Genomic DNA, 14,268 nt, shown 5'->3' with positions numbered 1-14,268 from the left:
ATAAAGAGTACTTTTGTTTTGTGGGAGGAGAGGAAGGTAATGATTTAGGGTGCGCACCCCAAATTAAAAGGGGAGACCCCAACTTAAGCATAGTGCTAGGGATGGCACACCATTTGCGATCACTATCAAATGGAAAATGACAACTTGGATTTGATCAACATATATGGATATAATGGAAGTAGAGAAAGGAACAATCTTTGACTATTTGGGGATGTGCATTTAGAAATGGGACGTATTTTATGGTGCTTAGTTAAATGGATGCTTCTACTTCATTATCCTATCTAAAGGGGGAAGAACTGAAGGTGTGGAGTCAAGCTAACTAGGCCTAGTGGACATGAAACAATACTTGCAACATAAATTACACTTTTCTCACTTCAATCCATTAAGTCGCCCAGGTTACTGGATTAGACTAGATAGGTGGTACAGTGCCAATGAGGGTGTGACTAGCTTACTATGCTTACCACACTAGACATTGATTTCAAGTGCCTAATCTTTGTTTGCTATAAAATTTGCAGTCATAGTGCATTTACAATTGTACAAAAAATACATGTATTCTTTCTAGGATAAATGTGATTTCAAACGCATGTGTTTCGGTGCGTCATTAACACGATTGTGGACACACCCATAAGTTTTTTTTAAAGTCAAGAAATGCTTCAATAGAGCCACCTATGGGCCTAATTCCTTGAAGTGTAAATTTGCTAAATAAATACGTTGTGGTGATGCATATTTATGGGAATATGTGGTATATGTGCATATCATAACATGCATTATATTTAAATACATGCGATAATGTGTGATACATGTACGTGTAATAACATAATCCAATTTGATTAGATAAACATATTGTATGTGTATTTTTGATAACATAATCCAACTGAATCATATAAATGTGTCATACTTGTACATGCGATAAGGTAATCCAAATCCACTAAATATAGATGTTTATGCACGTATTATCCTTAGCTTGAAGGCAATTGAGCTACAAAGTCTAGAGGAATGCATAAATGGCTCTTTGTTAATGTTATGCACTACAAACAAAGAGCCTTTAACTATATGATAAAGGAAGTGGTGGAAAAGATTTGTGAAGATATCAAAATCGTAAGGTTATAGATTGTAAGCATGCTTTTGTTTGAACTTTGTAGCACTACATAAGCTTACAACGATCTTGATCTATGATAAAGAGAGAAGAGATCTACTCTAGGCTAAAGACATTCTAAAGTACCTCTTTGATAATATCAAGAACAATAAACTTAATCAAGAGCAAGCTAAGTTAAACCAACCACAAATAATTAGAAAAGGCTCCTTCGTTAGGGAGTCCAGAAAAGTTAGCTTGTTGTTTAACAAAAGAATAACGGTTAATCTACACTACATATCCCCTAATTGTATCAAAAAGGCAAAGAAGGATGAAGGAAAACTTTTTGGCCTTAGAGTAAGAGAACGGATGTTTGATCACTAATTAGAAGCTAATTTCTTTGCACTACAAAAACCATTTTCACCTTTTGTATGAGGGTAAAGAGCCTCTTAACTGGGAGGCATTAAATAGGTCATTATAGCCAATTAGCAAGGTGGTGTCTGAGGAGGTTAATGTAAACTTGAAGAAATCCTTTCCTATGGAAGAGCTTATAAGGACTATGCATGGTTTAGGCACAAAAAAAATCCCCGATGTTTGATGGGTTAATTGTGGAAATGATGAAATACTTTTGGTCTAACTAAGATTCACATGTCATGGAATTGATCAATGAATACTAGACTAAAGAGGAACTAGCAAACTCCTAGACAAGAAGCATTATCAATCAAATACCTAAGTAAGCTCAATGTACAAAGCTTGGCCACTAGAGGCATATCCCCTTGATGGGGTACATTTTACAAAATCCTTGCTTAGGCCATTGCTAGCAAATTAAGATCAATCATTCAAATATGCATTAACAAAAATCAATAAATTTTATCAAGGTCAAAACTCTTCTTGACAATGTTATTAATTGCTTTCGAATAAGCTAAAAGCACTAGTTAAGAAGTAGTCTTCCTACTGCTAGATGTGGATAAGGCTTTTGAAAAAGTCAAAGAGAAATATATTTTGATAGAATAATCAATGGCCTTCCTTTCTTTTTGGTAGAGTATCCTCATGGCTCTATATCCCTAAATGGATCTCTCATTGGTGCTATCAAGGTACACATGGGAGTTAGAGAAAGATGTCCATTAAGTTCTTTGCTCTTTGAAATAGCAACACATCCCCTATTTTGCATGAGAGAAAAGATGGCAAATAATCAACAACTAGAAGGTATACACTACAATTCCCAAAACCTGGTGGTCAAGGCTTGGTGATGACCTACTCATGATGTTAAAAGCAAGTCAGAAAAACTCGAACAAACCCCTAAAGCTAATGAAGACATGAAAGAGTTGTAGGATTTAGATCAATTATGAGAAATTCATGCTAATCAATGCTACTAAAGATAAAGATGACTTGGTAAAGCTAGATTAGGAAGGGAAGATGTTGAATAAGGGACAGAGCTTCAAGTGTATAGGCTTTCCTATGGATGTTAATTGGTAAGGAATGTAAAAGCATTCTTAAAGGTAGCATTTGATATATTGGCACCTATTTGAGTCTAGTAATTTGGATATTTATACATTTGATTTTTTATTATGGTGTGGTCTTGTCAAATGTAAATGTATAGGCTTTCCTTTGGATATTTATTAGTAAGGAAGGTAAAAGCATTCTTCAAGGTAGCATTTGGTATATTGGCACCTATTTGAGTCTAGTAATTTGGATAGTTATACTTTTTGATTTTTGATTATGGTGTGGTATTGTCAAATCTAAATGTATGTGTATTGTATTCATTTGCTATATCTTTGTTAGGTTTATAGGATTATCATAGTGGATTATCATAAGATTATCATGGTAGGGTGGCCATTCAAAACTATTTATGGCATTAAGGTCTATGCGATAGAATTCCATGAAGCCAATATATTTGTTAAAGGTTAGAAGCATTATACACCCTCGAAGCTCTTTTGAAAGAAATATAGTTACCTTCATATTTTTGTTTCTCATATTGGTGTAGTGAATGCTGCTCTTTTGAAAGAAATATAGTTGCTTTTCATATTGTGTTTCTCATATTGGTGCAATAAACGCTATTTCATTCTTACAAACCTTTCACCTTGAAATGAGTCTAAAAATTAGCTTGTCCTTTTATTTGTACACTAGCTCACCAAGTCGTTAAAGAAATCAGAAGGTTATATCCTAAAGTGGACCCCAAATATCACTAAAGTATTGTTAACTAAAGTTTCAAGAGATCATGGTTGCATATACTTCCCCTTTAAGGACAAAATACTTCAATGGAGGATTCTTCATGGGAGCCAAATTTAAAGCTGGTTAATTATAGGAAAGAAGCATATCATATGGGAAAGGCACATGTGGAGATAAAGGAGACCATGAACATTTGTTTAGATGGGTGCATTGCCTTAGAGCATTTAAAGTACTCCACCATCTTCATCTTCAAGGGAATGAAGAAGAAACGCAAGTTTTTTATGTCCTAAACAATAAGAGGGTCAAGAATACAATATAAGGAAAAATGTAAAACTATGAGACCCTTCAACTTCTAGGTAATTTGGAAGGCAAGGCGAATCTTATAGGAAGTCAAAACTCAAATCAAGAGGAAGCAAATAGCAAACAAGGCAAATGCTTTTAGAGGAAATTATATGGCCAAGGTGCTAAAAAAGGTTGCCTTAACCTCACCTCACCTAAACTTTTCCAAATTATTACTTACAACTAATATTATTTTTCATCTAAGTTGTCTTACCCCAAATGCCATGGTCAAAGACTCTACAACCAGTCACATTATTGAAGGAAAGAGTAGTAGTAGTAGTGCAAGCAATGTCTCTTGCTGTTCGGGTTTTTTCCCATCACTTGCAAATTATTTTGACTTAGAAGTACTAATTATATTTTTGCACCTATATTTTCTAAGCAAGGATGCCATGGTCAAGTACTTCAACCATTCACATTACTTGACGTAATGATAGGTGTTCCCATCATTTACACCTAAAAGGATGGCCAATTTTCTTTCTCACCTAAGCCTTCTGTACTTCTTGATATTTGTTTATAGAGCCTAATTATTTTCTTCTCATCTCAAGTTGTATCAACCAAGATGCCATGGTCAAGATCTTCACCCACTCAAATTAGTTGAGACTAGACTTCTCTTCCTCGAACTTTTCGTGCACACTAATAAGCAAGGAAAGTCTCTCTCTTGCTATGTTAGGTTTTTGGGTTGGATAAGCAATACAAAGAGAGGTGCAATGATTAATTTCAAGTAACAAGTGTCCTTCAAGTTCACAAGGAAGCCCTATTATTAATAATTTTCGAGTCAAATGTTTTGAGTAGTCAAGACTGCAACATTAGTCACTACGCAACAAAAAAAAAAGCTTACATCCCTTCAATGAAGGGATTGTAGCATATGAGGATAGTTTTGTAGTTTTGCAGCAACGCCATTCTAAGCAAATATCACTATAGCTTATGTTTCTAATCTTCATTTCAATTTTGCCCATGTCTTCTTAGAACTAATCACTACATGAAAGAAAATGATTAGATCCCTCCAATGAAGCTATTGCAGCATATGTGGATAGTTTTGCAGCAACACCACCCTAAGCAAACATAGCTATGTCTTAGGTTTCTAATCTTCATTTCAACTTTGCCCATACCTTCTTAGATCTCCTTGACAAAGCTACTTTCTCAGTTGGTAATGGCTGCCTTTGCTACCTCATGTGAACAATATACTAATCTACATGGTTGTCACAAGCATTAAGTGCATTTCTTTTCCCAGCCATGGATTCCAGTTTTGCATAGGGCTCAATGATACCTAGATACATGCCCACCAAGTGGCTCAAAAATGGCAGAACCAAAGTGGTGTCAGCCTGCCCAAAATCCAATAACTAAATCAGCAGCACCTTGAATTGAACTTACATCATTCCTACTCTTGCTGTAACAATCAAGGTGATAATTGTACCTGTTGTAACAAGCGTCATGTACTTGTGTTAGGCACAGCTAGAGTTTAAGAGTTTCCAGCTCATTCAGACCAAGGGATTTCGACATGAAATATTAGCTTGGAAGATCACCCTGCACATTAACCACCACCCTGCCCACGTGCAGATAAACAGCAGCAACTTCAGATGTTGACATATGCTGCTTATGGCTTAAAGCTGTTACACGATGGCATCATACTGCCATCACACCCAAAATAAAAATACAGCTCATCACATGCAAGTCAATCGGATGTGTAGTGTCATTGAGAATTTAGATGTCCGGGGGATATAAATGGAAACTGTTGCAGCCTACAAGGGTCAAGCATTACAACTTCAAAACATGCTTAACCTAGTTATCCACAATGCACTTTACTGCATTCTCTATAACCTGCGCTCTATAGTGTATACTACAAATTTAGACCTTAAACAATGTTACAGCTTGAAAATGTTCCAACTCGCGTTCCTCTACAGCAGTATTCAGAGGATGTGCCCCTCTGAAGAATGGTCAGACCTTAAATACCACTCACTTCTGCGAACTCAATTTGATATATACCAGAACCAATAAAATCTTTCAAATTTTCCGAGATACATTGAATTCTTAATAATAATTATTGCTCTTTAGAAGTGCACATCTATCAGATCATACACTGTCTTGCTGGTAGTTATTTGATTATCTATGTTATGGTATGAACCAACAGAAGTTCATCCTAAAACAAAATGAAACATAATGAACTTAGGCTAGGCCATCATAGTTCATAGACTATGTTGACTGATTGATTATCTGTGAGACAAATCCTTTTCAGGTATGTCTTACATGAAAGTATGGCCGTAATCTACTTTTGAAGCCACAGCAAGTTAACTAGAGGTGACTGTTAATTAACCGTGTTTAGGAATCCACATATTATAGAGAATTAGACAATTGCATGCTGAATTAGCTAGGAACTTTAAATGTGTAAGAGCGCCCTAGTTAATATGGGAAACTGCTACAGATTAACAAAAACCTGAACCACTGGAGCATTATGTGGACCCAAAATACCCATACCCAAAGATCACATGTACCACAGATTTTGATGTTAAGCCATTAGCAACCAAGCATTTCCCTGTGAGGATTTCTATTTCCTGCAAAAGACTGCTATCCATTGGTATGGTCACCTAGAGTGAAAGGTAATGTAAGTTACTGGAAGGATGTATCTGCAAGTATCTCATCCGCAACTCAGTAACTGCTAACATACATATATCTCAGCAAATTTCTTTAGATGTATGTTCTGCATGCAGGACAATGCTAAGAAACCCACCATGCACCCATTTCTTGCAATCAGAACCATTTCTGGCAATCAGCGAACATGAGCCATCACGACAGATAGACTTCCACACAAGCTGTTGAGATGCAGTTGCATATCAGACACTTTTCAACCTCCCCCCTGCAGTCATTGCAGAGACAAAGGTGCAGGCATGGTAGCAGCAAAACGGAAACTTCCTTAGTACGGCACTTCTTGCAGACCCTAGAGGGAACCTTATCCTGTCCTGTCTTCATCATCATCATCATCGACCTTGCTTGCTGAGCTCCAGCATTTTCGTCAATATAAGCTGATGCAGCATCATCCACCTCGCTTTCTCCACACCCTTCTGCTTTACTCTGATCCCTACTTTGAACTACTGCCTGTTGCAGATTTGTTCTCAGCACTGCCACCATTGCTTCATTGCTTTTAGCTTTGTTCTGCCACATGTGAGTCTCCAAACTCAGTTGCCTGATTCTTTCTTCTAGATCCATGTTCCTGCGATTTGCCCTTTCTATTTCCAATTCCTTGTCACGCAGCTGCCGAGAAGCTTGTTCATCTATCATTGCCAGCATTGTTTGTGAATGTCTGTGTGTCCTCTCTTCTAGAACTTGTCGTAATTGTTCAGTCTGTACAGGACCAATATGAGACCAAATTATTCTCAAACCATGCATCAATCACAACTTTACACGACAAACAAAACAGACAACTGCTGCCAATTGCAAGGATGCATTTGAACAGCCATACCTGACTTTTCAGAAACTGGCTTAGCTCTTCCTGCTGCTGAGTAAATTCTGCGGCAAGCTCCTCCTGAAGAGAATGACCTGAAACTGATCTAATTTCGGGCCGAGAGCTTGTAACAGTTGAGTGCTCATCATCAAAAGCCAATCTTAGACCGGTGGAGACTACAGCTGGTGGCATAGTGATGGCAGGGGCACCCTGTGTTTGATTAAGATCTACTAGCTGGAGGGCAGCAGCCTGCTGCCGAGGCTGTGAGGTTCGGTTCAATGCTTCTTTCCGTCTCTTGCGACTTGGGACCGCTGGAGTGGGTGGAGGATTGTTCATTGCAGGCTGCTGAAATAGAGCGAAATTGGGGATCATTGGACTCATAACAGGAGCCACATTTCCTCCTGCAATTGCAAAGTGCAGTACCCAATCAGCTTGTTGCTCCGAAGGCCGTAACTGGTGCTGCATGTACACAGTTGCATAGAGACGATTGACACCCCAAAGGTCTTTATGACAGTACCTCTATACAAATCTCAAGCCTTGATTTCAATTTTCTCTCAGAAGCAACATGCCCATAGACTTCAAAACAACTCAAAAGCCTGCCACACATTACTTGGAACATGTACCTTGATAAAAAGACCTCTGTGCTGCTGCCGTCGACCCCGCTATCATTGGCTGCGAATCATCAACGACCCCCAAGGGAATTTGAGCCAAGAAAGCATGCGCATCAATTCCCGAGAAGTCGAAACCGGAGAGCTGCGCCGTCCTGGAAAAGAGAATCATGGCATATCAGAAGGAGGCTCCAACAGCAGCAGGAGTGCAAGCAATGGCCAAGACATGCGCTACACACCTGTTCCGTGGATCGGTACCGAGTGGATTATTGAGGGTGTGCTGAGCCTGCACTGCCATGGGAGGGCAGGGAGGAGCAGGTGGCAGGTATAAACGCTGATCAAAGAGGGGAAACCAATTGGGGGGGGTGAGGTGATGAGATAGATGAGACGATACAAGGGGTGCTCTTCTTGTGACCTTAATAAGCCAGCGGCTGGGTTGCAAAGCAGAAGGGAAGGGAGACTCTCTCTCTCTATCTCTCTCTCTTTCGCTTCTTTTAGAGCCGGGGGGAGGAAAAGAGAGGGGGAGAGCTTTATGTCTGCTGTTTGTTTGTTTGTTTTTTTTCCTTTCTTTTTCTTTTTGTTTTGTAGGCGGTGGGAGGGCAATAAAAGATGGAGGCCCTGTGGATAGTAATGTCATGCAGGACGGGAAGGAGAGAGAGAGAGAGAGAGAGAGAAGACTCTGATGAGAGAGAGCTCTTCGGTGGGAGGAGAAGAAGGGGTCGCGGCCCGCGGGGGAGCAAGACGACGAGCAGCGCCTGCGTATCATGTTTTAAGGGCTGTCCGTCGACGTGGCGGAAATGCGTCCGGGTGTGGGTCCCAAAGCTGTCCGTCCACGTGGCCAAAATGCGTTCGATGTGGGTCCCACTTTAAAACACCTCTCCTCCCCAGCGGCGCGCGTGCGGCCCCCACTCGCACTTCGATGTTTCACCTCCCCCTCTCTCTCCAATGCCCAGTAGAGGTTGTTTCCGCGTCACCGGGAATACACCAGACTTGCCGGTAGATGATGTCTCTCTACAAAACCCGTTAGAGCGTGTTCCCTTGTAAAAGAGAGGCCAGTCACTCTCTTATTCAAAAGTCCATTTGGACACTATTGGACTCTCTGTCCTCCTCCTCTTTTCTTCTCTCTCTCACAATAAATGATGCTCTCTCTCTCTCTCTCTCTTAAGTAGGGCACTAATCATTCCACGTTGTGTATGTATGTACACATGCCATTCCATCAAGATATGGATCTAATGTGGTTAGGTAATCATCCATGCAAAGTTTGCATATGCACACACACACACACACTCTCTCTCTCTCTCTCTCTCTCTCTCTCTCTCTCTCTCTCTTTGTTAATGTATATTTTGAGTAGAAGAAATACCCAATTGCAAGTTTGAAAACACACAATGTCCCATTCTCTCTTCACTCTTCATTAATGTATGTTTTCATGTAAACAAAATGTTTAATAGCAAGTTTAAAGCTTTTTTAATAATGCAGTGATATTGTATTATCATCAAAAGAGTAAAGTGTATTTATGGCATTAGCAATGCAACATGGCCTTAAGCCATAGTTTTAAGCTCTCTAGCAAATAATCTAAAGATCCGATGTTTAGACTCTATCGACTTGCACACAACCCCAAACGGACAATTCGCGGTGAAAAACAACGGGGTGTTAAGATGGTGTATAATCGAATGATTGGTTCCACAACATCACCCACATGGTAGATGATATATGAGCATGCCCAAGGGGAGAATACACACCCAAGTCAGAAGAGAACAACCTCCTTTAATATTTTATTAAAACAAAATCATAGAGCATATGACAAGTCTTAAACCCTTGACCGATTAGCTCATAGATTTGCTCTTAGGAGTGGGCTAGCTGCACTCTTTTGAATGAATCATCCGTGCCTAATGTGTAAAGAAACACATGGATTGTTTTGAGAGGAGGCAGAGGATTTTGCGCAGTGTGTAACCGGCCTTAAGGATTGCTAGGCATTCATCTCTCGAAGAGACGATCAAGTTTGAAGTTGTGAAATATCTTTTGGCCACATCTTGTCGTGCACATATGTATGTGGACACACCGCGTGAGTCTTGACCGCACTCCAAAAGAAACGCACCATTGAAAATTTGGTCATAATTGCGGAGTCCCAAGACCGTCGTGTATGGCGATCATGCATATCCTCACCTCACACCACGTGTCATGGATGGCCACTACCCAGAGGTGCAGGGAAGTGGCAGTCTCGTTTGCGTGCAATGATATGCTTGTGAAGAACTTTACATCGAAGCTTGTCTTGAGAAAGCACAGGGGCTGCAATGGAGAAAGAAAACAAGCAAAGGGGCGTTGGCAGGATGCGTGTGAATGCTAGCGGAAGGTACAGGCGGGGGCAGGGCAGCGATGGTAGGCAGGTGACAGGGGGCGAAAACGGGGCAGGACGATGGGAAGTCAGTTTTTACAGTTATTTCCGTGGTTCGGCTTCACACACGCGGGAAAGCGCCCGGTGGCAGTTGCTTTCCGCGAGAGACACAGAGAGAGAGAGGAGAGAGAATAAGATTTTATCAAAAAGAGAGAAACGGAGGACGGGATGCGTTTGGATGTGATGACACCTCGGAAGACGTGGAGCCATACCCCCCCCCATGATGCATGCAAAGCAAGCATGCATCATCCATGACTTTGTAGATGATGAGTCATCATCGTGTCAGTGGATTATGATGCCAATGAATGGGCCGGGTGCTGCGGACGAGGCCTTACCGAACTCCCGGCATTTCTCGCCGGCCCTTGAACCTTCGGTTCTTCCTTTCCACGCTTCTTGCCTCATCTCCTGATATTATTATACCAGATCAATGAATTGACTCGGCCGGATTCGAACCCCGTGCCTCCTCCTCCCCCTTGGAAGTTTCCACACACACTTGCACGCGCCAGCCTCATCGCACCCGCGCTTACGGAGTCTCATTAGCACACGCATATGTGAGAGAAACCCCCCCCCCCCCCCCCGGGGGAATCATCATATTTTTGTTATTATGTTCGCACCAATGAATGCAGGGTCGCCCTTGTTTTTTGTTTTCTAATGCGGTGAATAGATTCGTATTAAGAAACAGAGGAAATGTCTACGTCAATTAGGGATGTATGCGGCCAAGCCTAACCCCCCTCCACTCTCCTTGAAAGAAGTTTACATGCTCCCTTAAAATATCGGGTATTTAAGACTGCACTTTCTAGAGACAAAGCTAAGCTTGATGAACAATATCTAAAGTTACCAAATATTGCAAGGGTTTGTGCCCCTTAAAAATGTTTGGGCAATTAGGAACCAATATTGATGCCAAGGGCTATCATGAAGCCTTTTGAGGTCCTTTTTAGGAAGATAGTTTTTGAGATTTCAGCTCTCTAAAAAGGATCACCCTTGTTGCACAACCCAATTTAAAAGAACAAATCCATTGCCTTTCATTAGTAAAACAAGGCCACTTGAGAAAAATCGAAAGAACAGGTCAATTGACTTTCATTAGTAAAATGAAGCCACTTGAGGAGAAAATATTCGTCTTTTTATAAAATTCTACATTATTCACAACAAGAACTCCCAAAATTGAGTATATCAATTCATCTTTATTGGGCCATGCTCCTAGTTGCACTTTTCACTTCCCTCCTCCCCTTGTTAGCACATGTGCAACCAATTTTGCAAAGTGGTTACTAGAAAACCAACCATGTGGCCTACTTTGTTTTCTTACATCTAGAAAACATGTCGCATAACCAATGTTTCACATAAATAGACCTCTAGAAGCATCCAAACCTTGTTCTCAAACTAAATGGCTATGGGCATTGCAACCATCAATCAAGCCATACAAAATAAGCTATCTTAGAGCACATAAGTTAAGGAGCCTGTAGGCACCCTCGTGCAAACCGCTTATAAACCTACAAAGAAATACATGAACATGCTTGGCGATACTTGCTATGAACTTGAAAGCATCTATTAAATTGAAATCAAGAAGTTGTCTAACTCTCTCACCAATCAACCTTTACCACAACATCCTTCGAACATTACTTGGCCTTAATGGTTGTGTGAACCAAAGTTACATCCAACCATCTAAAATAGTCATATCCTTCATAAGTTTGTCGATCTAGTGGTTGCGATTTTTGGAAGCAACTTGTCACAATGCTTGCATGTTCAAGTTTTACATCAAACTTGAACTTTGACTATTTCTCATATCAAATATCAAGGCCAATTAGGGTGGTGCCACACCTAGAGTCTTGCCTATACTTTCAAAGTAAAGGCACCCATGTTTTTAGTAAGGAGGCAAAAGAATATGCCACATGATGTTCGCCTTACTTGCAATTATTCAATAAAGTCGGTCTAAGATAGGTGTGGCACAACCCTTAAGACAAATAAATATGTGAGACTTGATGTCAAGACCAATTTCCCTGTGCAAGATAATATCAAAATGGAGGGACTTGCATTCAATTAACAAAAGTAGAACATTGTTCTTCATTGACTCTGCCCTTAATGACTAACAAAAAAACAAAACTTTACTTGAACACCTTTGCACCACCAACTAAGCCTCAAGCCTATTAGATCTTGCAAAAACTTGTCATCGAGGAACAACTAGCACAACCACTACCAAAGTGCACATACATTTTGAAATGATTTGCATAAAGTGTCTCCCATGCATGTTGTGTCTTGATGTCCACAAAAGTCTAATGCTCAATACTATTTCTCCTCATGTCTTTCTAAGTTGAGACATTATTGGCCTTGTGAACAAAGAAGGCCCACATCACGTTCACATGACTTGATGATACCATAGTCCTTACACTAAAATTTTTAGTGTGATGCATGAGGTAATGAATAATGTGCAAGTCTCTATCCCCAAAAAACAAAATGCATTGTAATGTTCTAAAGAAACTGGAAACAGAAATCATTGTGAACACTCCAAGTGTATGTCTACAACACAATGTCTTTCACATAGACAAACCCCCACCCAATTTCATGCCACCACTTCCCCGTTTCAATGTAAAAGGGTGTGGTAGGATTTAAGGCTCGTGACAAAGAGGAAGTTGGTTTGGAAAGTTCATGACTCTAAGCCCTTGTAAATGTGTGAAAAACGTTTAAAGAAAGCAAATGAAAATGACATAAGGGTCAATGGGGCAACTATGTATTTGTTATAACTTTCAATCACTTGTTATTATATAATGGCTATCCTATAGGATCAAAACCAACCACCAAGTAGGAAATTATGGGGCTTATGAAAGCGTTAGGAAAGTACGATCATGTTCCTCTCCAGCATAAGTAATTCCATTTCCATAAACCACTCTCTATACACACTGACAAATAACCTTTTCCACATTTGTGTTCTTATTACTTGTGTAACTTGACATATAATATTGATACTAGTGACTCTAGTGATCTATCAATAATGGTGTCTTTCCATAGTATTTTGGTTCCAAAGAAAAGGTCCTCTTGTGAAGTTCAAACATCAAGAACCTTGAGAACTCACTATACCTCACCCATTTAAACATGTCATTATATAACTCATTAATGCAAGCCTCATAGCATAGATTCTAAAAAACAATTGACTCTTTGATTACTAAATTGAATAAGCTTTTCAAAAAGTTGTATGGGGAAGAGCATGGTGACACGACTCCAAATTTGTGCTCATTAAGTAAGTTGCACACAAAAGGGAGCTTTGGTGCACTATAGAAGAGGGCAAGCAAGAAAAACAAGAAAGTGTATGTTACAGTGTGGGTACAAAGAATCCAATATGACCTTAAAAGCCATGAGAGTGAAGATTTTAAATTATTCAAAAGCTTTTACCCATTGTACGTACATGCTAGAAATGGATAGGAATACTCTAATCTCATATCAGGAAGGTGTGGACTCTTGATTCACAAGGCATTACTCATAAAAGAGATGAAAATTGTCATTTGATGAAAACATCTTTCAAAGAGCATACTAGTTTGGTAAGTAACCACTATTGTACCAACAAAATACTCATTCTAACTAACGTATTCATAATCAATCTCCACTTTTTACAACATATACATCTTTATGTTCTCTATCATTTGTGTGATTTGTGGCATTGGAATGCAATGTGGCAAATTGGTCCTCGATTAAAACTTTTAACATTTTCTTGTATTCTTGTAAACTACAACTCACAGTGGTGGACGACAAACCTATATCCATCTTCCCAACAAGTTTAGGTTCACCAAAATACTAATAGGTGCATCGTAATTGCCTAATTCACGATGCATCACAATTTATTTAATGTTTCATTGATGAGGCAACCTATATGATCACATGTTACTTTTCCATTTGGAAGAAGCTACCTAATTTGTCAAAGTTTTTGAAAGTAGTACAAGATTGTCTAGTGCAGACCTTTTACAAATCTTTCTCCATAGATGTGTCTACATACATATCCCATGTGACTTGGTCCATTGTTCTTTAGACCTCTAGAGTCAGATTCATATCTTACACCATTTGTTTTATTCACATTACCCCCTCCATGATGCTAAGAAGTGAACCACCAACCCAGTTGTCATAGCCATGAATCATTTCCAAGTGGGTTACTACTCTCTCTCTCTCTCTCTCTCTCTCTCTCTCTCTCTCTCTCTCTCTCTCTCTCTCTCTCTCTCTCTCTCTCTCTCTCTCTCAGCACATTCATATTCAAACCCCATCCCTTACCTCA

The 14,268-nt window shown here is 39.8% G+C and overlaps 1 protein-coding gene across 1 annotated transcript; it reads right to left on the bottom strand.

The window, feature by feature from the left end:
* Positions 1-5,959: 5,959 nt before the first annotated feature.
* LOC148022879 (uncharacterized) lies at positions 5,960-8,352 on the bottom strand. Its single transcript, XM_087695817.1, has 4 exons — positions 7,864-8,352; positions 7,640-7,779; positions 7,035-7,417; positions 5,960-6,916 (listed from the first exon to the last, which is right to left on the bottom strand). The coding sequence occupies exons 1-4, from the start codon at positions 8,259-8,261 to the stop codon at positions 6,362-6,364; spliced, it is 1,476 nt and encodes a 491-aa protein (XP_087551943.1). The 5' UTR covers positions 8,262-8,352; the 3' UTR covers positions 5,960-6,361.
* Between the last annotated feature and the right edge of the window lie 5,916 nt (positions 8,353-14,268).

Source organism: Lygodium microphyllum, chromosome 16 (assembly GCF_053477565.2).
Source record: "Lygodium microphyllum isolate KBCC chromosome 16, Lygodium_microphyllum_v1.1.10, whole genome shotgun sequence".
Lineage (NCBI taxonomy): Eukaryota > Viridiplantae > Streptophyta > Polypodiopsida > Schizaeales > Lygodiaceae > Lygodium > Lygodium microphyllum.
This window is presented reverse-complemented; position numbering and strand designations above follow the sequence as displayed.

What these genes read in the sequence shown, in the direction of transcription:
- LOC148022879 (XM_087695817.1), bottom strand. Translation starts at nt 8,261, where the DNA reads ATGACATTACTATCCACAGGGCCTCCATCTTTTATTGCCCTCCCACCG. An exon ending in ACAGAGGTCTTTTTATCAAG is followed by an intron (nt 7,418 to 7,639) that starts GTACATGTTCCA and finishes TTGCAATTGCAG; the next exon opens with GAGGAAATGTGGCTCCTGTT. An exon ending in GCCAGTTTCTGAAAAGTCAG is followed by an intron (nt 6,917 to 7,034) that starts GTATGGCTGTTC and finishes GGTCCTGTACAG; the next exon opens with ACTGAACAATTACGACAAGT.